The sequence below is a fragment of the Lindgomyces ingoldianus genome, assembly GCF_010093535.1.
Source record: "Lindgomyces ingoldianus strain ATCC 200398 unplaced genomic scaffold BDR25scaffold_21, whole genome shotgun sequence".
Lineage (NCBI taxonomy): Eukaryota > Fungi > Ascomycota > Dothideomycetes > Pleosporales > Lindgomycetaceae > Lindgomyces > Lindgomyces ingoldianus.
In genome coordinates, this window is record NW_022985182.1 from 799,715 (window position 1) to 819,322 (window position 19,608).

General features: G+C 51.6%; 9 protein-coding genes across 9 annotated transcripts; 2 read left to right on the forward strand and 7 right to left on the reverse strand.

The window, feature by feature from the left end:
* Positions 1–250: 250 nt before the first annotated feature.
* BDR25DRAFT_49311 (uncharacterized protein) lies at positions 251–1,521 on the reverse strand. The gene is made up of 4 exons (XM_033698654.1): positions 1,192–1,521; positions 1,091–1,135; positions 975–1,032; positions 251–920 (listed from the first exon to the last, which is right to left on the reverse strand). The coding sequence occupies exons 1-4, from the start codon at positions 1,321–1,323 to the stop codon at positions 493–495; spliced, it is 663 nt and encodes a 220-aa protein (XP_033546266.1). The 5' UTR covers positions 1,324–1,521; the 3' UTR covers positions 251–492.
* A 1,132-nt stretch (positions 1,522–2,653) lies between these two features.
* On the reverse strand, positions 2,654–4,570 carry BDR25DRAFT_343778 (uncharacterized protein; the record flags this gene model as incomplete). The annotated part of the gene is made up of 5 exons (XM_033693863.1): positions 2,654–3,280; positions 3,416–3,502; positions 3,553–3,682; positions 3,942–4,108; positions 4,335–4,570. The coding sequence occupies 5 exons, from the start codon at positions 4,568–4,570 to the stop codon at positions 3,061–3,063; spliced, it is 840 nt and encodes a 279-aa protein (XP_033546267.1). The 3' UTR covers positions 2,654–3,060.
* A 1,282-nt stretch (positions 4,571–5,852) lies between these two features.
* On the reverse strand, positions 5,853–6,479 carry BDR25DRAFT_304513 (uncharacterized protein). Its single transcript, XM_033690228.1, has one exon. The coding sequence runs from the start codon at positions 6,471–6,473 to the stop codon at positions 5,919–5,921; it is 555 nt and encodes a 184-aa protein (XP_033546268.1). The 5' UTR covers positions 6,474–6,479; the 3' UTR covers positions 5,853–5,918.
* A 2,505-nt stretch (positions 6,480–8,984) lies between these two features.
* On the reverse strand, positions 8,985–9,143 carry BDR25DRAFT_157868 (uncharacterized protein; the record flags this gene model as incomplete). Its single annotated transcript, XM_033683989.1, has 1 exon — positions 8,985–9,143. A coding segment is annotated over one exon (159 nt), but the record flags the coding sequence as incomplete, so codon positions are not given.
* A 285-nt stretch (positions 9,144–9,428) lies between these two features.
* Positions 9,429–9,812, reverse strand: BDR25DRAFT_315416 (uncharacterized protein; the record flags this gene model as incomplete). The annotated part of the gene is made up of 1 exon (XM_033691524.1): positions 9,429–9,812. The coding sequence occupies one exon, from the start codon at positions 9,810–9,812 to the stop codon at positions 9,429–9,431; it is 384 nt and encodes a 127-aa protein (XP_033546270.1).
* A 983-nt stretch (positions 9,813–10,795) lies between these two features.
* Positions 10,796–12,877, forward strand: BDR25DRAFT_304514 (uncharacterized protein). Its single transcript, XM_033690229.1, has one exon. It carries the CDS (start codon positions 11,069–11,071, stop codon positions 12,593–12,595), a length of 1,527 nt encoding a protein of 508 aa, XP_033546271.1. The 5' UTR covers positions 10,796–11,068; the 3' UTR covers positions 12,596–12,877.
* Positions 12,878–13,054: 177 nt separating this feature from the next.
* On the reverse strand, positions 13,055–15,091 carry BDR25DRAFT_356661 (uncharacterized protein; the record flags this gene model as incomplete). The annotated part of the gene is made up of 12 exons (XM_033695685.1): positions 13,055–13,124; positions 13,166–13,311; positions 13,373–13,490; positions 13,528–13,624; positions 13,662–13,683; positions 13,736–13,982; positions 14,018–14,218; positions 14,298–14,410; positions 14,448–14,486; positions 14,521–14,742; positions 14,779–14,902; positions 14,970–15,091. 12 exons carry the CDS (start codon positions 15,089–15,091, stop codon positions 13,055–13,057), a joined length of 1,521 nt encoding a protein of 506 aa, XP_033546272.1.
* A 1,259-nt stretch (positions 15,092–16,350) lies between these two features.
* BDR25DRAFT_49360 (uncharacterized protein) lies at positions 16,351–17,506 on the forward strand. The gene has a single exon (XM_033698655.1). It carries the CDS (start codon positions 16,658–16,660, stop codon positions 17,315–17,317), a length of 660 nt encoding a protein of 219 aa, XP_033546273.1. The 5' UTR covers positions 16,351–16,657; the 3' UTR covers positions 17,318–17,506.
* Positions 17,507–19,141: 1,635 nt separating this feature from the next.
* Positions 19,142–19,558, reverse strand: BDR25DRAFT_229112 (uncharacterized protein; the record flags this gene model as incomplete). Its single annotated transcript, XM_033685298.1, has 1 exon — positions 19,142–19,558. A coding segment is annotated over one exon (417 nt), but the record flags the coding sequence as incomplete, so codon positions are not given.
* Between the last annotated feature and the right edge of the window lie 50 nt (positions 19,559–19,608).

The following is a 19,608-nucleotide window of genomic DNA, read 5'->3' on the forward strand; positions in this document are numbered from 1 at the left end:
GCGTAACATGGACGGCTTGTCAGGATGTTCCTTAAACCAGCGCGAAGAAGAAAGTAGCGGAGTCGCATCATTGGAGACATCACTCTATCCGGCCTCTTTCCTGGGAACAAGGAAACAACAGGCAGATCCTAGAGAAGTGGGGATTGAACATGGCCACCCAGGGTCCAGCTTAGGTAAAGACTCCTGGTGAAGGTTTAAAGGATGATTCCGGACTCATAGCGGCGAAGGATAAAGAAATAGTAATACCTGACGGCCATGGAAGATCTACATCCGGATCTTGGAAAAAAAACAAAAAAGGACATTTAAAATTAAATCAAGATTGACCGCTCCGACGCGCTCGACCAGAGTTAGGCTGCGGTTGCTGTGGCTGCGCAGATATAGGATATTCTGGGAGAACGCGTTGTCAGTGGGAGAAGGGATCCGCACAGGACAAGCACTACTTACGGCGACCATCTGAGGCGATATAGTAACCAGGCGCAGGACTAAACGGGCTTAGCGATATACCAAAAAATGATCGTCAAAGTAACCAAAATACCTTGGCTGGGTGCTGTAATTGTATTGGGGCGGTGGTGGATTTGCCCTAGGGGGGTCTTGGGGTGCCTGCGAAGGATAATATGGCATGGAATAAGCTGATTGCTCCCTGGACTGTGATGAGTAACCAGGATATGAATCCTGCTGTGGCTGTGTCCTTGGTTGTGCGTGGTGGGTAGCCTGGGGGGAGACGGTATAACCCGGCTGCTGAGATGTATACTGCGTGGGGGGAGGAGCCGTTGTGTACGCAGAGTTTTCACCTTGGCCACCATACTGGCTGTATCCTGATCTCTGTGGTTCACAGGTCTGAGGATATTCTGTTGGAGCAGTCACGGCACTTGGGCCCCAGTGCTGCCTTGCGGCGTGGGTCCGGGAGTCCTGATATGCCACTAAAGAAGAGTCAGGGTGTCTCGATACCTTATGATCGCGCACATAAGGACTACCTCGTCCTGCCTCCTGTTGCCAGCGCTGTGAATCCAGCTTTAGATCCGCAATCATTTGCTGTCCAGAACCAGTCAGCGACGTGCTTCAGTATGTTATCTAGATAGTTGCAACGTACCGTGGTGAGCGTGCGATATGCGGTGATCAAATAGCCTGGTCGGCCCTGCGAAGAGTTAGCAGTCTGTTGTTGAGCCGTTTGGCGTGCGTCTGGAGTCAGACCTCATGTTCACCAGTGCCTATTCCGGGTCGTACCAGCGCGTTTGGGCCCAAATAGCGCTGGATGTCGGCCGTGATGACTTCGCGGGCGATGCCATCGCCTGGCACAAACCACTGGTTTGATCGTCCCGACATTATTGTGAGTGAAGAGAAGAGCGAGACTAGAAGGAGAAGAAGACACTGATGTCAGAGTCGGCAACGGCTAAGGAACACGAGGTAAAAGAGACAAGGACTGGATCAGGCTCCAAGATAACGATCCAAAGACAGTAACCGTAAGCACCGGCTAAGAATAATACAGGTTCCTGTGTTGTCCTGCTGTTATCGGAGGAGGGCAAGTTCCAGAAGGGATGAAGAACAGGTCAAGGAGCAGGCTGATGCGGGGGGATTATACCGGCAAATGGGCTGTGGAGCTCGTGAAAGAGGGAAGGGTTGGGAGGGTGCGTGAGTGTGGACGCGGCAAGCCCAAAGAGGAGGCCGAGTGGCAGGGTTGCCTTTTGGGGGGGGAAGTGCTGTGGGCGAGCGAGGGCTCGTTCAGCTAGTACCACGGCGGGTATACGAAGACGGTATTGCGCAGGCGCTGCAATAACACGATAGAGGGGATGCTGCCACGGACGACTGGAAGAGTACGGAGAGGGTACTTGTGGTGTGCGGCTCTTTCGTCGTCGGTGAGTTGAGGTGAAGCGGAGACCTTTTACAGCCAACGCCTGCAGGATGGCGGGGTACGCGCCGGGCTGCGATTGGGCAGAGGACGTCAGGCGGCTGCTGCACGTCAATGTTGGGCATCAAGCAACGCCTGCTTGGGTGACAGCGCGTCGAACAAGGTCGCACCGCGGATGAGAGATATACAAAGGCGAGGGTGAAGCCCTTCGTCGCAGTTTCCGAGTGTGAGAGCGAAGAGAAGGAGCTGGCGAGAAGCAGCCGTAAGAGCAGGAAAGAGCGCCCGAGTTATCTGGGCCAGCACAGAGCGGAAGCAGCGCCTTGGGACGCAGTTACCTAGGCTAGGCTCGCGTCAGGTGCAGTTGGGCACAAGTGGCAGTGGCGCCTGTTGGGCATCCATGAGGAATGGCTCCCCAAGCCACGGCTGGCGCAGACACAAACACACGCCGCATCCATGGCTCCGCAGTGTTTATCATCTGGTGCCATTGGCGCATATCAACGGCGGCCGGTCTGCTAGATTTTCACTGTGTCTGCTCACCCACTGACTTCCTCACCGACTCCCGGGTTTGCCATCGCGCACTGCGTGTCCAGCATTGCTCCATGACGGCTGCAAATTTCGCATGCAGCTCGAGCCCAGTGTGCACACTGAGAGCACGAGCGGCCTCAGCACATCCATGAAGTCCCGACTTGTTGGGCACGACTGCATGCGGTGCAAATCGTCGAAGAGACGCGCCGTCGGAAGGCGACGGTTGATATAAGAGCAGGACGCGGTATACCGCCATTGGTGACCTCCGGCCCCAGCGAGCAAGCTCATTCCTCGAAGTGTGCATCGACCGTGGTCAACACCGCCGCGCTGCCTATAGGAAGGCTGCCTCCTGCCCCGAGCCCCAATTCTCTCCTTTGATGTCTCCCATCGTGGCTGTTGCCAATTAGTCGGGATTTCGGTGAACCGCAGCATGCTATATAATGTCCCCCGTCGTCCAACGTATCAACGACAGCTTCCATATGCCTGTGTCAGGCACGCACGTGTGGGCGTGGCACAAGCTGCAACTATCCGCCGTCGATGATGCACCCGTCTGCATTCTCCGCTGCACGCTGCCGTGACAAGTCTGGAACTGGGATAGACACTAGCGGAAAGGGAGACTTTGACCCAACGTTCTTACTACCTTTGCACCACCAACACGTTACTCCGCCTGGCGAGACATGCATGTCATATTACCTCTTTGAACTGATTCCAACCAACGTGATCCTGAAACCGCTCCGTGGTGCGTGAATTCGAATATCCGTGTCGCCTACTCCGCTTTTCGCTGCTACGGTCGCCTCATTGGGCGTCAGTGTCATCAGCCAGCCGCGGTCACGATAGATGAATCCCGAATCCGTGGGATATACTTCAACCTCGACGCCCTCCTTAACACCAAGGGATCGTTTGCGTCTACTGTAACATTGGGCTCTGCAAATTCGGACTTGAGGATGACTTGCACTGCATCTTGGCTCTCTAAGGTCAGTGTTTTGGGCGCTGAAGCCTCTGCGGCCTTGGAGAGCTGCCCAAAAGTGCTCGATCCAGGCTTACACCTTCGGGAAGCGCCTTTCGGACACGACGCTCGGAGGCATGGAACCCTTCTGTTTGGCAAGCCAGTCAAAAGGCCAGATTGATATTCTGGAGTAGCTCAGGTTTACCATGATGGCGCTTAGCCGCGTTTGTCTCACTGCATTTTCAGACTTCCACTAACAGTGATCAGAAACTCAAGAGCATGCACGAACAGCAAGAGCTGTAGAGCAGGTCTTTGGGCGGGCGGTGGAGGTGAAGCTAGTCGTGATCGTGATTGAGTGTCGCACACTACATTGGTCCTTATGTCCAATAGACTCAGATGAAGATCTCTGAGCATTCATTCAATGAACCCCAGCAACCGGTTCGTCCATTCCACCCAGCCTCTCTGATTGTAACAAGCGGAGCTACCTAATCCTTGAGAAAACGATGAAGCCGAAATGAGACGGCAGAGCAGCTCGCAATAACATCGGCGTAGACAGACGGCAGAACCGTAGGATGGGGAAAGAAGGAATATGTGCAGACTCGGAAAGAGAAATGTTCAGCATACCTTTGATCTCAACCAAATGACGGTTTTCGGTTTTCAACACCCAATTCCTTACATCCGGGAGCAAGGTCCTCCCCAGAACCTCAAGGCTGCCTCGAATATATCCGAGATTCTCCGGGCTACCCTCGCTCAACGCCTCCTTAGTCCATGGCTCCCCTCTATATGCCTTCCTGCGGAAATGTCAGCTCACGCTTCACCTTCTTTACCCAAATAAAACCTGGCCACCAACCAACTCCCTCCAGTACAACACCAAACAAACTAACTCATAGGACCCTAACAAGTTCCTCAAAGACCCCCCTCTCCGCCGCCAGGCCACCCCCAGCAAAAAAAAAAACATAGCAAACTTTCATTGATCCTAACAATCCCCTCAAAGAACCCCCTCTCCCCTATCAGCACCTGTCCTTTGGGATCAGTCCCCCAGCCTTCAAAATACCGGGCCCACAATATAATGCCTGTCTCCCCCAATACTTTTCCATCCTCATCCCACCCCTCATCCCCAACCTTCCCTCCGGAAACCGCTCTTCGAGTTTCTGCAGTATAGACCTTGTATCGGAGTAGATGTCGCCGTCAATGCGGAGGAGGGGGTTACAGCGGTAGTTTATTCCGAGGACAGAGATGGAGGCGTGCGGCATGGTGAAGGGTTAGATCTAGTGGGAGGGGATGTTAGATGGGTAATGGAATGTGATAGATGGGATCTTATTAATACGAAAGAAAAGGCCAATAGACTCGAGGATGCACACTCCGCAAACTCAATCCCCCGCAGTTGCAGAACGGCTTATCTCACATAAGTCAAAAATGGATAGTGGAATAGTACCGTTATATTCAGTGCTGCTGCTGCTGCCACACTCTCTGTTCTTGTCATGTCCAGTCCTATCTTTTCAACACGCTGAGAAAAAGTTGTCGTACCAATGAAGATAAATGATGGCTATACGGCCATTGTTCCCAGTCGTTTCGGTACCAAATTTTGCATTGACCAATCAGAGGCTTCAGCCCAGCTTCCATGAGTGTTGAGAGGAGGACGACGGAAGAGGCTGAATCTAGCGGACACTGTTCTTTGCTTGAAGGGCTCTAGAATACTGATAAGGGATGTGATCGCGTCTTGCTATTCTAATTATGGACCGTGAGAGGGGTGTGTGTACAGGGAGGAATGAGTATAGAATCGAAGCGTATGGTGCAAATATAGTTAAAGTATTAGAGAGATTGATAGAAGGATATTATAAAGAGAGGTGAGTATGTCTCACAAGTATGAAGAGCTTGGTTTAAGGCGGGAACATGTCCCCCCTTGAAGTCTTGAAGTTCTCCCCAATGCCAGCAAGCTGTTTAAGAGCTATCTCCTTGCTAATCATATCCTGTAAAGAGGCGAGCAATTGAGATTAGAGATATAAACCTCCAGGCTGTAATTCACGACGGAACCCATTCTACTCTTGCGGCTTGGACAGTCCTAGCGAGGGGGGCAGACCGCGCAAACTGGTTCTAATCACTGTCATCAAGGCTCCGACCATGCGGAAGATATACAGTGCACTACGTACATGCGTGAATTATTCTAAGAACAACTTAGAGACAAGAGGATTTTGCCACCACATGCAAGGCTAATCTAAGCAAGAGGTCAGCCAGCTCAAATCCTTTCCAATCACCTTCCTCGCCAGGCGTGAATAGATAAAGGACATATATCACAACAAGCAGAAGCAACCATCAATTCATGCAAAGTAGTCTATTCAGATCAGAGAGAAAAGGTCAAAGTAGCACAAAGCCTGCACCCTAGTGACTAGCTACATGATGAAAAGTTTGGGTATCGGGGGTATCTGGTGCACGGGCAAAACAAGCCACAAACAAGCAATAATCCGCATCGGAAATCCCACCAACAATGAAACCCAAAAAAGAAAACACAAGTCTAGATAGATTGACCAAAAACACCCAGAACCCGTGAAAAAATCGAGGAAATATTTTGCAAGCAAACATAGAGAGAGAGAGAGAGTAATTCTAGTGTGGCATGGTCCTATTGACCTCCACCCAATCCTCTAGACGCTGGAAATTGGCAGCGACGAACTTGGCAATGTTCTCGCTGAACGGCGTGCTTCCGATATTCCAGCCGATTGGAATGACGCCAAGGAAGTAGCTGGGAGTGCCGTATGCGCCATACAGGCTGCGGCCGTAGGTGGAAGTGTTGCAGTAGCTCCAGGCGCGGACCTGCAAGTACAGATAGGCGCAGAGGAGGGCCAAGAGGGCAATGATATGGGGGAACCAGTCGGACATAGAGGGATGCTTGCGGGGGGTGAGTGTAGCCCGAACTGGGGCCGTGGGAGTAGTCTCAACAGCCGTGATCTCAGACATGCAAAGAACAGGTGCGGATGGAGCCGTGCCAACAGCCTGGGTGTCGGCCGTGGTCGGAACAGGTGTCACTGGAGAAGTCTCCACAGTCGTAATGCCAGACTTTCGAAGAGCCGGCGCTGGTGGATTCACGTCATCAGTCTGGGTGCCAGCCATGCTCAGACTGGGTGCGATCGGAGCAGTGTCGACAGTCTGAGTGAGAGACATAGTTAGAAGTGGCGGGGGGGGTGGTGCAATCGGGGGGATGTCGGCGGTCATGATGATGCCAGAGTAGTCGAAATTCAGAGCAGGGTCCTCCTCAGAGTCGAGGTTCTCGTCCATGGCATCCAGCTCTTCCTGCAGATTGTCCCCAAGGGTAATAGGTGGGGCGTCGGTTGGGATAGAAGCTGCATCGGCGGCAGCGGCGGCATCGGATACTTTCTGGAGCGCCTTCTGGAGCTGACCCTCGAGGTGCGCGATGCGCTCGTCCTTGACTTGAACGGTCCTCTCAATGCTCTCAGTATGCTTTCTCTGTTCGTCGATGTCGTTGTGGAGTTCTATGAGCTGCTCATTGAGAATTCCGGAGTCGTGCTTTGCGGCTTCCAGCTCCTCGAAGCGGTCTTGCTCGTCTTCCCATTGTTTCTGCAAGCTATTCAGCTTCAGCACAGTGTCCTGGTACAAGATCTCGAGCTCATCGCGTTGCCTTTCAGCGCGCTGGCGTGCAGTCAAGGTGGATTTGGCATCGGCATATGCTTTCTGGAGGAGATCGTCGGCGTTTTGGGTCGCAGCCTGCTGGTCGTCGAGGTCGCGTCGCGTGTTGAGAAGCAGCACATTGAGAGCCTTCAATTCGGACTGGAGCTTTGCGATCTGTTCGGCCTGGGAGGTAAGAGCGCGCTCCTTGTCGGAAGCTTCATTGTTGACGCCGGCCTGCTCCTTCCTGAGGTCGGCAATCTCTTTCTGAAGCCGTTCGATCTCAGCCTCGGCGTCGGCAAGCTGCTGCTCATAATGCGCCAGCTGGCCGCTCACATCAGGGCCGTTCCGCGCCATTAGGCGTTGGATGAGGGTTTTGATGACACCACGATCATGGTGGATAGTCTCTTGAGAGTCGGCCAAGGCCTCCTTCGCGCTAGCGAGCGCGGCTGTGGCGCTAGTGAGCTCGGTTTTAGCGCTAGCCAACTTAGTTTTGGTGCAAGCCAGCTTTGCCTTGAGACTAGTGACCTGGTGAACGGGGGTGCTTCCAAAGTTATACGCGTCCATAACGAAATATACGAAATTCCGAAAGGTAAATAAAGGAAGATATCTAATTAAATTTCTAGCTAGGCCACAGTCCTATATATTCATCCCTTCTGTGTCTATTCAAACTGCAAAGTACAAAGAGCTACAACAGTATCCTTCACTTCAGCTCCTCTTCATTACTATTGTTCAATACGCGTACAATAAGCTAACTAGATTTGAGGCAGGATAGTGAATAGCTCGTGCAGTGAAGTATGCCTTGGCAAGTATCGGACCGGTTCAGAGCATGTCGTAAGTCCCTTCAGCTAACATTCATTTTGACACGACCATCTGAACTATTTCCATTGCTAGACAGGAGAGTGAATGCCTCTAACTGTAAAATAGGGCTTGGCAAGAGTCGAACGAATACCAAGCAGGCTCAGAGCTCCTTAAGTGGGCCTTCCTCTTGACACACGCACCATCCAAGCTATTCCTTTTTTGGACGGGGGAGTGAATAGCTCAGCAGGAAAACGGGCCTTGGCAAGAGTCTGAGTGAATCAGAGCCCCCCGGTGCACTTACCAAGAGGACCCATAGGCCCTCAAACTGATCTTACCTTACCACCTATTCATCCTATTGTTTGACCGACACAATCCAAGCTATCCCATTATTAAGCAAAGGAGTGAATGCCTCTAGTAGAATAATTGACTTCGGCAAGAGCCAGTGCGGCCCAGAACCATCAGTATACGCACCAGAAGGAGAACGAATTGAGCCATGACTATCCTGGGAGCCTCTTAGTCCTTTTGCTAGCTTTCTGGAACGGCCTTGGTCCTGCTAGAATCTTGCCGTCTCCCTCTTTCAAGCAGAAAGACAACCTCTTACGTTTAAAACAGGAGGTAGACATGCAGCCTCAACAACAGTCTCTGACGCCTTTGCGTGTATTTTATGTCTTCTTAGGATAGCCGAAATCCTGCTAGACTCATCCTAGCTCTAGTTTCCACACAGAAGGACATATTCTCAGGGTATAAATCAGGTAGGAGGCAGTGAGTTACAATAACTGTCTTGGGTGCCTTTGTGTTCTGTTGTTAGCTTTGGAATAGTCTGCATATCTAAAGCCCTCACTAGCTTGAGTTCCTATGAAGAGGACCACGCTGTCAGGATTACAGCAAACAGGACGCAGTGCGCTAGATTCTTCATCTAACTTCTTCATAAAAGCTGACATGCTTAAGAGCCCTTCAGGGGATGCTTAGATCTTAGCTTCGACGGTAAGACACGAACGACCTTAATCGAATGCTAACGGACAAGTCGCGCACACTTTGAAGCTCTATGGGAGAAGAGAACAATTTTCGTGATGCAAATGCACGATGGCTTCAACACTGTTATGGATAGGTTGCTTCTGATCTGAATAGTCAACCTAGAGGGCGACCCGAACGCCAGAATTTCGTAGCGACAATGCTTGCAGACATCAATTAACCCCCCTCCAGCTCCTACTCAATCCCTCCATCATCCGTCTCCCTCATCTTCTCAGTCCACTCAAACAGCTTCCCGTAATCCCTACACATATGCTGCGTCCCCCACCCATCCACGGCCCCCAAAAACGCCCCACCATCTGTTTTAAGGTTTTCGAGCGTGACGTCCGCGGAACACATTAACACTTGACGAAGGTAGTCGAAGCAGTGGGTCCAGTGTCTTGAGAGTATCGGGATGAGATAGCTGAATTCGAGCGGCTCTGCGGTGGAGGCGACGAGGCTGCGGCGGAGTGTGTTCTGTGGTGGGTTTGTTAGGAAGAGTGTGTGTGGAATGAAAGGAAGGGGAAAGTAGTCAAGTGGACGGGGATGGCATACGAGACAGTGGAGCTGATGGAATACGGAAACGACTTTTGTTTTGGCGAGTTGGCTAGGCATGTCGTCGGAGTGCGGAATAGCCTTGCCTTTGGGATCGATTTGAATGAATCCTCGTCCGACTGATGTTGATTAGTGCGGAACATGATTAGAAAACCGAAGGGAATACGTGCGTGGGATGAGAGCCTCCCAAATCTTATCGGTCTCGGGGTCTGAGTAGTTTGAGAACATGTCGTTGGGCTCAAATGTTACTGGGATGTTGATAGGGAATATGGACGATGCGCTCGCGCTGATGTTGTGGCTTTTACCGCCACTGTTGCTACTGGTGTTGTCGTTGCTCTTGTGAGGCTTGCTGCGAGTCGTATATTCGGTGCTGAAAACGGCCCCGAGGATGAATCCAGATACCAGACATACTATCGAAACCATCCATATTTTCCAGGGCTTCTCTGTCCTCTGCTTCGGTCTCTCGTAGAGAAGTCCCTCTTCGTCCTCGCAGTCTTCCTCACGTGTGCGCATTATGACTGAGATCGGTGCGTTGCTGGTGAAGGAATTAGCTAAGGCGTGTGGCAAGGAGGTGCAGAACGACTTCAGACTCTACTCGTGAGGTCAGCTGTTGGCTAATAAGATAATACATATAATGCAATATAAAATGGTCCTTTGCATCAGGTCGCGCTTTGTCCAAGAATTAGATCAATCAGGACTACCATGCCTTTACACAGTATGTCTGAGGGAATGGACAATAGGATTGGTGGTCGGCGGTCGCCCGATTGATTGGAATATATGGCTATGCAATACCCCTCGGCGTAGATCTACCGGATCGTGCGCTGCGTGTAGAGGAAGGTACTAGTCACTGATGATTGGCCATGCGCGTCCAACATGTAGGCTTTGGGTGTGTTTGTGCTTTATGTTCCTTCTCGCTGCCCGTCTAGGAGACCGTACATCCGCATGACGGGGAAGAGAAAGGCAGTAGTTCAAGTGACACTGAAGACAAGTCTACTGAAAGCAAGGAAATATGCCCAAAAAAAGCGAGGTTCTCAGTGCCTCCCATTATTCCATTAGGGGGAGTGGAGGGCCTGGGTAAAACCCGCACTTCATGGCAACCTTCGCGACCGTATGGCCGTGTCTGTTAAAGAGTGCCCTGTTCACTCGGTTGAAAATACAATGCGCTCGCATCGTATCAGCCCATGATGCGGTGTTCGATCGCATAAATCAGCCTTCTGTTAAGACTGGTTGTATTCTTCCGCGAGTTTGGCCCAGATCATGCAGGCGAAGCGACTATTAGGAGGACTTTTGTGGGACTTTGAAACATGCGAAAATGAACTGGTTAAGATGCCTACTAGGATTATGAGGAGCTCTAAGACGATGATACGATACTCGGTGTCGTCGCTTGTCGATGGGGCGAAAAGCACTCTCAACGGGCGCGGTTGCCGGGGGCAGCCATGTTTGTTGTGTTGCGTCACAACTCCCAGCCTCCTCTCAACCACCTCAATTTTCGCACCACCAGCCACACCGTCCATCAACAAGAGCTGCGGGAGAGCCTCTCCCACTTTCCCTTAATCCCTAAACTATCCTCAGAACACATCTGACAGATTTCTAGTCTGCATTCGCTGTCTACATATCCTCGTTGTTGCGACTCCCGACCGACGCACAGCTGCGAGCTGCGACTTGGCACTGCACGACTACACCAGGTCTCGCAGAGCTTCGGCTCACACCTGAGAGCCGTCCCCATCTCTCTCTAAGCACTTCTACGTGCATATACATCACCAGCCAACATGGCTCCTCTCCCCGACTCCCTTCTCTCCCTCTCTCGGTCTCTGCTGCCGGAGCAGTACCACCCTACCATCAATGCAGACATCCGCTCCCTCTCCCCGGTGGCCGTCTACGACCTTCACCTCGCCAAACGAAGCCCCTACCAGGCGAATCCTGCCCAAGGCGCGAAGCCCGCAAAGGCCTACAACAACCTTGGCATTCAAATGCTGTTCGCCTTAATTGGTGTTGGCATGGTGTTGACGAGCCTGTGGTTCTTCTTCTGGGCCAAGAACGGAGGCTTCAAGTGGAAGGAGAATGACTGGGAGGACTACAAGTCTACTGTTCTCCGGCGCAAGGGCCCAGATGGAAAGACGCTCTCCAACGCCACAAAGAGTACGAACCTCGGTGGTGGAAGCGTTGTCCATGGTGGCAGCTATGGGGTTGAGAGCAGCGTGGGGTATACCGACGAGACTGGCACGAGCGTAGGCTTCGGCGAGATGCGAGAGGTTGAGGAAGAAAAGGGACGCCGTCACTTTGGACTTCGTGGTGGTGAAGCTAAGAAGCATCGTCGCGAAAGTACCTCGAATCGCAAGGACCCCGAGCTTCGCGAATATCGCCATGAGAAGCCTGCTCGTGTTGGTGGTCTCAATCGTCAAGCTGATGGCATCTATACCGACTACTCAAACACTGAACCCTCTGATCTAGGCTCCAATGTCTCCGGCAAGCCTCTCGTTACCCCTAAGGACAAGAAGAAGGAAGCCAAAGCTAAAGAACGCCGTGCTAAAGAGCGCATGAGGCTGGCTAAAGAAGCTGAGAAAGTCGCCCTCAAGAACGCCGCCGCTGAAGCCAAAGCAAAGAAGGAAAACGAAAAAGCCGAGGCAAAGAAGACCAAAGCCCAGCAAAAGGAGCAGAGGAAACAGAAGAAGTCCACTCTTACCGAAGCCACTCCCACCGAGGCCACTCCCACTGAGGCCGCTCCTACCGAGGCCGCTCTCTCTGAAGCCGACATCACAGAAGCCGGCCCAGCAACAGCAGGCCCAGCAGGCCGTCGCGCTCCCCCTTCAGCTGCATACTCTTTCACGACCGGCGACGACACCAACACCATCTACACGGGCGCCTACACCGACAACCGCACCGCCCCGTCCGAAATCAACGAATCCTCATACTACTCTGACTACCGTCCCAACGCAGACCCCGCCGCTTTCGCCAATGCAACAGCAAATCGCTCCCGTCGCTCTCGTCCGGGCGAATCTCGCTCCCGTCACTCCTCGCCTCGCAAACAGCATCAGTCCCGCTCTCGTCCGTCGAGGACTCCGTCTGACATCTTCACCCAGACTAATGGCAATGTCCAGGGTACCATCTCGTATCCGTGCCACATCCCCGGCCTGAGTTCTGCGGGTAGTGTCGGTGTATCGGAGAGTGTCAGTCAGGTTGCAGGACCGAGTCAAGGGGGAAATAGACGTGGTGGACGCGATGTTATGGATGGGTATCGGCGAGGTGGTGTGAGGGCCGTGGGGAGGAGGGATAGTTTGAGTGATAGTGATGCTTGAGCGATCCAGGTGTGGAACAGGGAGGATGATGAGTTTCAGATGAGTTTCAATGGATACCCGCAAGAAAGATTGTGCATACTTGGAGCTTGGAAATCGCTTTGGTTGGCCCTTTATTCGTCCTTTGGCGCTGGCGTTCGGCTTTCGGGGCTGGTAATAGCGACGGGATGAATTGATGGCTGAGGTTGCACATATCTGTACAGTGAATGGATTGGACCTGGACAAGAATAGCTTCGGGATCGAATTGGAATGAGGGATGAGGTGTGGATGGATCATGACTTTGTATGTAGTATATCAAACAATCAATGAATAACGCGATTGCAACTAAGCGAGGCCCTACCCTTTATCCTGTGGAGACGGGAGGTGTTGTGTGAACGAAAGGGTTTAGTAACGGGGGAGTATTGATTTTTCAAAGACTGTTAGAGAAACCAGCTCATGACTTAGATGCACAAGTTGTGTGTATCAGGAATGGCTGTAGTAAGATGGAGATGAGAAGCTAGGGAAATATTGTAAGGTTGGGTGGGATTCAGAACTGAAGAGATGTTGAAGAAATAAAGTAATGTAGAACGCTACTCATAGTTTCCGCCATTATCAGAATGCGTTCTGATATTTTCGTGTCGTATGATGGTGGATAGGGCTGGGCTGGACTGGACTGGCTTTCCAGCGCCAGGGAGAGCGAAGCGCGATGGCGGTAAAAGCCTCCATACTATAGATCGGGACTGTGTGTAACGTGGTCGAAGTTTTGTGGTTCGGATTTGAGTCAGGATTGAATTAGGTCACATCGCAAAACGAAAAAAGAGCATCATTGCTTTGTCCAAGGCTGTAGGCCCGGTGAAGAATCTCGTGGGGACGAAAGAACCACGGTTGGCGACAGTTGGGGTATGGGGAAGTGATTTCCCTACCACCCCTGGGTACGATATACTTATCAGACCTACATGTGAGCGGTACACAGCACCGTCTGCTTGTCGGACGGAAACGAAGCCAGGCATATATGATATGCAGTACTTCGTTTTCCAAGAATGCATGTGATTGCTACATTGAGATAGCAAGGAGTTATGTAAATGTCGACCTTGCCTCAGGTCAAGTGGAAGCTAAGGGAATCGGGGGATTGACTGACGCCAGATATGTATGGGGTATGAGGACCGAGATATATCCGATGTGGGTGAAAGGACCATTAACCGGGACGAGCGGCAGAGACTGGGATGCACGGATTCCTAGTCTTTTAACCTCAGCGATATGAGAATGATTAGCCATTCTCCTCAGCTTGAAGGGAATGAGTTGGACTGAGCAACGCAGCGCACATATTGCAAGACCGAAATCCGCCCGAAACGAACAGCAAGAGGTGATCGAGTCGGTGAAAACCTTCGTCACTTTTTGGGGGGGTTGGTGACTTTGCACGGCAATGTCGGGGAAGTGACGTCTTACATGAAGTAGTCATGGTGTGGAGGATTAGACGTTACGAATGGGGTGTGTGGCGGTGAAGCCTCGTGGCTCGAAGAAACCGATTGAACGGGGCATTTCGAAGCCGACATGTTCTCGGCCAAAATCGGACGTTGGGTGTTGCGACAGCGATCCAGGTGATGGGTTGACGAAGCAGACGAGTCCAGATGACCGTAGAAGACAAACCTTAAGAAATAAATCAACAATGTTTACAATTTTTTCAGGTCTCTTCGTTCCCCGTAAAGATTGCCCAAAAGCTCATCACAAATGAATTTCCGAAACTGAACGGTGTGAAAGCCCCTCATATTTTAGTGAGAGAACCCCTTGCAGCCCTACCGCCTTATGCCTGGGCTCCAGCATCAGAAGGCAACCTTTGTGCTACGGTTCTGGAAAGAGATAAGGATCTTGCTCTGACAAGCTGATGCTCTAACCCCGTCTGACGGCAAAATCTATCCTGATTGCGAACATCGCCAATTCCGGGTGGAAACAGGTATTCTGATATTAAACGCAGTCGATGATGAGCTGAACGTCTTCCGACGACATGATTGCTTTTTGGCTGGCCATTGATTCTCAGCATATGCCTTCCTCATTGGGGTCGGCCAGGTGAGGCCTTTCCAAGCCATAAGCGCAGTGTGATGGCTTCCCCGCAAAGAGTTCGCGGCGTCCAGCTGCAAGAAACGGGCGATGGCGTGCATGTGAGACTCTGGAAGCTCATTACAATTCTTCATCCTGCTTTTTAAAGACACATTAGAATGATGGCGGATATCTCTCAATCCGCGCCATCGGAGCAGGCCGAGAGTGGATGAGGCTGGGGGCCTGGAAAGTGACACCGTAATAGAGTTCTTACTCAGAAACAGTAAATCCGGATCTCTAGAGCGCTGTAGATGACAGAAAAGGATCTCCACGTGGAAAATAACACGGAGGACAAGGGTCGGACGTCGTAAGCAGGACTTGCGTGAACTGGAGGGTAGTGTCAGCCTCACCAGTGATGGATGCTGAACGGTGAGTTGTGCGATAGGCTTCGCACTTGCAGCACGCCCAACAAGCCAAGCGGCACATTCTGGTGATGGTGGTAAGGAAGTATCGATCCGATGGCATCGGTGGTCAGAGAAAGTATTCGCTATCGATATCTTTAGAGACTTTGGCTAAGCTGAGCTAGTTTGGGCTAGCTGAAGATTAGCGAAGGTTTCTTGCAAGATGATATGGTGAATGCGCGTCTTGTGGCATTTCCGATGAGCATGCGGCCATCCCGGAGTGCGGTTCATGTCTCCTGTTTGGCACGACATAAATTGGCGGGTGTATTGGAAGGCTGCGGCAACTGAAACTGGCCCGGAACTTCAAACAAAGTTGATGAAGCCTTGCGGACGAGTGACTTCGACAAGAGAGGAAACTATTGGCTGTAAGGGTGTGCAAAGAACAAATGTTCACGCAATTAGCATCGTAACCACCAAGGAACGAGTAGGACGCAGAGACCGGAAGGGCTTGTGGTCACCATCAGTCAGCCTAAAATGGCTTGAGAGGCGAGGTGTGGGTGAAAGTATTGGGATGCCTTGACTAAACACAGCCAAAGTAGGCGAAGTGTGAGGCTTGCGGTGAATGTCGCGGTGATGGAGGTTGGTGGTGCCTTCCTCCCCGCAAAAAGACCGCGCTCCGCGCCCTGATTCGCCTGGGATTTGGGCGCGCCAGGCGACTCCAACTCTCCCAGCTGTCCTCCTCGCCCACATCTAGTCTACCTCTCTTCCGCTACTCACCTGAACGCTTGCCCTGGCGTTGTTTCGACCGAAGTGATCGCCGCGTCGAGCGGTATTACGCCGCTGCAACGTCGAGTGGCCAATTTGCACCATGCGACAGGCCGGCATGTCAGGGACTGACTGCAGAATCGATCATCTGCCCTTTGTGGCCGGCCCACCACACCATCACGAAGCTCTCAGCCATCATCCCGCGCCCACAAAGGTGTCATCCTTTCCTTTGCGCCTTGGAATTCCTTCTCTTTTCGTCAATGCTCAACTAAGCTTTCCGCCTGCATCCGCTAGAGATGCAGCTGCCCTGTATATGCAGCACACTGCATCGCAAGGGATTTGCGTCTATCACTGACCGGAGCTCTATATAACTCCGCAAAGAATCCTCCTAAGTGCCACCTCCAAAGTCTGGTTCCTTAAGGTGGAATGAGGGAGACAAGTCTGCTTTTCCTCTTTCTATTCAATTCCATTTTGTTTGTCCTTTGCCTCCAGGCAAACGTCTCTCAAGGCACCCTCTTGTCTCAGTCCTCTATGATTCACACGCCCTGCGTGAATCTCCCTTCCACTGCGCCTCGGTGATTAATCCACGCGGCTCTTCGAGAGGCCGTATGCAGAAGTCACGTATATAACTCCCGCGTGTGTCCCCTTCCTTACCTTTTTCATCCTGCTTGGACATATATATAACCCGCCCGTCGTTACTGCGTTCTTGTTCACCCAGGCTTTTTCGCCCGATCTGTCGCGTCTACCATCGACCGGCCACGGGCCGGATAGAAAAATAAGACCTCAAGGCAGCATTACTGTCGTTAAGGTCGAATCCAGTGCCAAGCCATCCCGTCCTATACGCCACTCCTCTCGACTGCGTGCAGTAAAAGACACGATATCCACCATGCCCTCCTTGCTCAGGCACTCGAGGTCCTACTCGTATCCTCCATGCATCGACACTGTCGAGCTTGCTTCTCCAATGGTGGAGGATCTCTCGAACATTGATGAAAATCCTTTCGAACACTTTCTATCCCCTCTTCTTGAAGAGGATGACCCATACGACGGCTTGTCCATGAGCGCAGGCATCATCGTCCCGGACGGACCCCGCACCTCCAAGTCGTCAAAGTTCAAGTCCACTGTCGCCGATAAATGGGCTCAATATGTCAAGCAGAACCATCTCGAGATCCATGGTCGCTACCACGATGCTGCGCTTGACGATGATGAATCCTTCATGCAGCTTGATGATGAGCGGTTGATGGACACCCCCCACATGGTATCTCAACTCAGTTCACCTACTACGCCAAAGATCATCATCACCGCACCCACCCGGGGTCGCGCTCAAGAGCATGTCGTTCGCAAGGGCCGCAGCCGCCACCGGACGTCACGGACCCTGTCGGGACATCGCCATTCATGGAGAGAGCCTAGTCCAGAGCTCTTCACCGTCGACGAGAGTCAAGAAGAAGCTGAAAGCCCAACGCTCAAACGCACTAAGACGCGGAAGACCAAGGATGGCGCCGAGCGCCGGAGGTCGAAGACGGAGGTGGTGGAGAAGTCTAGACTGTAAATAGGAGGTATACATGAAGGACTTGGAAGCATACTCAAATTGAACATTTGGGAATCGGATACAAGAAATCAGGCTTCGCACACGCAAGGAAAACCTATCCGCATCTGCATTGGGAGGTGTTGGGGAGTTGATTGCTCCTTGTTCATGGCATTTCTAGGCGTTGGTATTGCTACATTTTTATACCAGCATATAATGGCGTTGTGGGCTTGCCTTGTTCCCTTTCCCTTTCTTGTTTAACCTCCCTCGTTCCTCTCATCTTGATGTAAGGCTACACTAGGTCAATGCATTGGGCGGCGCTCTGGTGTGAGCATTTACATTGATACATTTCTCCTTCTTCAGTTAGCATACCGATCGAACGTTCAATCGTTGGAGGATATAATGCCGGATCCGGATTCACATAGTATATCATCGCATCATATAATAGAAGTCAGGGAAATTTTGTACCAACATCTTTACTACCCCCTCTATTCATCTTCAGCCGTGACTCAACCCCCCCTTCCCCTCCCCCTTCCCCTTCCCTTGGAACAAAGTTCATAACCAAAAGTTCATAACCAACACCCACCCCCACACTTATGTAACCCTTGAAAGTATCTGCATACCAATGCACACCATTGCGTGGCACCTTGCATCGCTGTGTCGTGAGGTCACCCCGCATCCTCCCCTCCAAGCCTCAGCGGGACCAACCAGTACGCGGAGACCGACTTTTGTCTTACGAGCCGAAGCGCGTCTGCCGACACCATCTTAGATGAAAAACGTTATGAACAGTGCGGGCGAGATAGCCGCTGGGCATGGCTTTTCACGCCTTGGCCGAACAAACTCGCCGACGGACCACCTACGAAGGATGTTGAAGGTGCATTTCCGCGGAGAATAGCGCTAGTGCCTGAGGATATGACCTTCAACCTTTTGAACCAATTTCCTTCGTATTGTAGCACTCCACGACGAAGTCCACATTGCGGACGAGTCAGCTGTATTCTATGTAGCACGATGCAAATAACGGGTATGAACATTGCCTCTCGAGAAGGAAGGAGGGGATCGCCCCGCTTGCCGAATACAGGTGTGTAGATACTTTAGCCCTGGTGTTGATGTTGATCTTGGTAGGCTGGTGGGGTAGGTATTTGCTTGGGAGTGGGGTGCTTTGGGCTAGGCCCGGGGTGAGGTCACGAGTGGAATCTAGATTTGGAGATATGCGAACAAGGATTGAGATTGAGGTACAGAAAACAAGAATTGGTTACTGGAAAGTGAAGGCGGCGTGGGGGTATTGAGAACTGGGGATGTTGAGGTAGGGGTGGAGGGGTTACTAGGAGATCTGCAGCAATGGAAAGGGCTGGAAGAGTGAGCTCCACGGTTGTTTAGGAAAGCTACGTCTTGCCTCGGTGGGAGAGAACCCAAGGGTCTAGGAATGCACGAATATGTCATGGACATGCGGATGACAGTTGATGTATGCTGCTCGTCGGAATAGATTCTAGGAAAAGGGAAATCCAAGTGTGTCCAAAGAAGAGGGCCTCCAACAATATGAAAACCGGCAGACGGATATACGTGTTTGTGACTTACCTAGATTTTCTAAGATAGAGCTAGCTCGCAGCTTTAAAAGGCATGCACTAAAAGGCTCTGACTCCACTGTCCGAGATCACATACTTTCTATTGTCCCTCTTATACTCGAATAGACTAACTGCTAATATGGCTTCTGTTCCGCCAGGCCCTGATTTAGGGCCGAAATCTTCACCCTCAGGACCCTCTCCCTATTTCTAGCAATAGTTGGAACGGAGTGTACCCATACACTGTGATTGCTCGTAGTAAGCACCCATATACAGTATCGATCACACCTTATAGTTGACCCTGCTCTTCTCGCCCATCCTGCCAGCTGGTGCAGTTGACACATCGTTTTGCCTTTTCACTAATATACTTCCTGCAATACTTGCACCTGACCTGCTTCTTAACAATATTATCATCCGTCATCTTAGAGTATATGCTTGCAATCGCCCAAAGCGCGACGGCAATGAGCAGGAACCTCATGGCCTTGTCCAAGAAACTTCCATACGCAAATACCACGGCGCCATCAGCTAGTGCTTGATCTTTCGTATTATATCCAGTCGAAATAGTGCCATTGTAGTTTGGGCCATGCTTCAGTACCGCGAACTTCTCGTCGAGGCTGCGGGCAAGGAATGGGAGGAGGGATATTATCGGGAGGATGATATCTGTTACGAGCGAGTTTGCGCAGGCTGTGAAAGATACCGCAAGGCTACAAGCATGATGAGGGTTCAGTGGCTCAGGGAAATGGGTGAAGAGGAAGT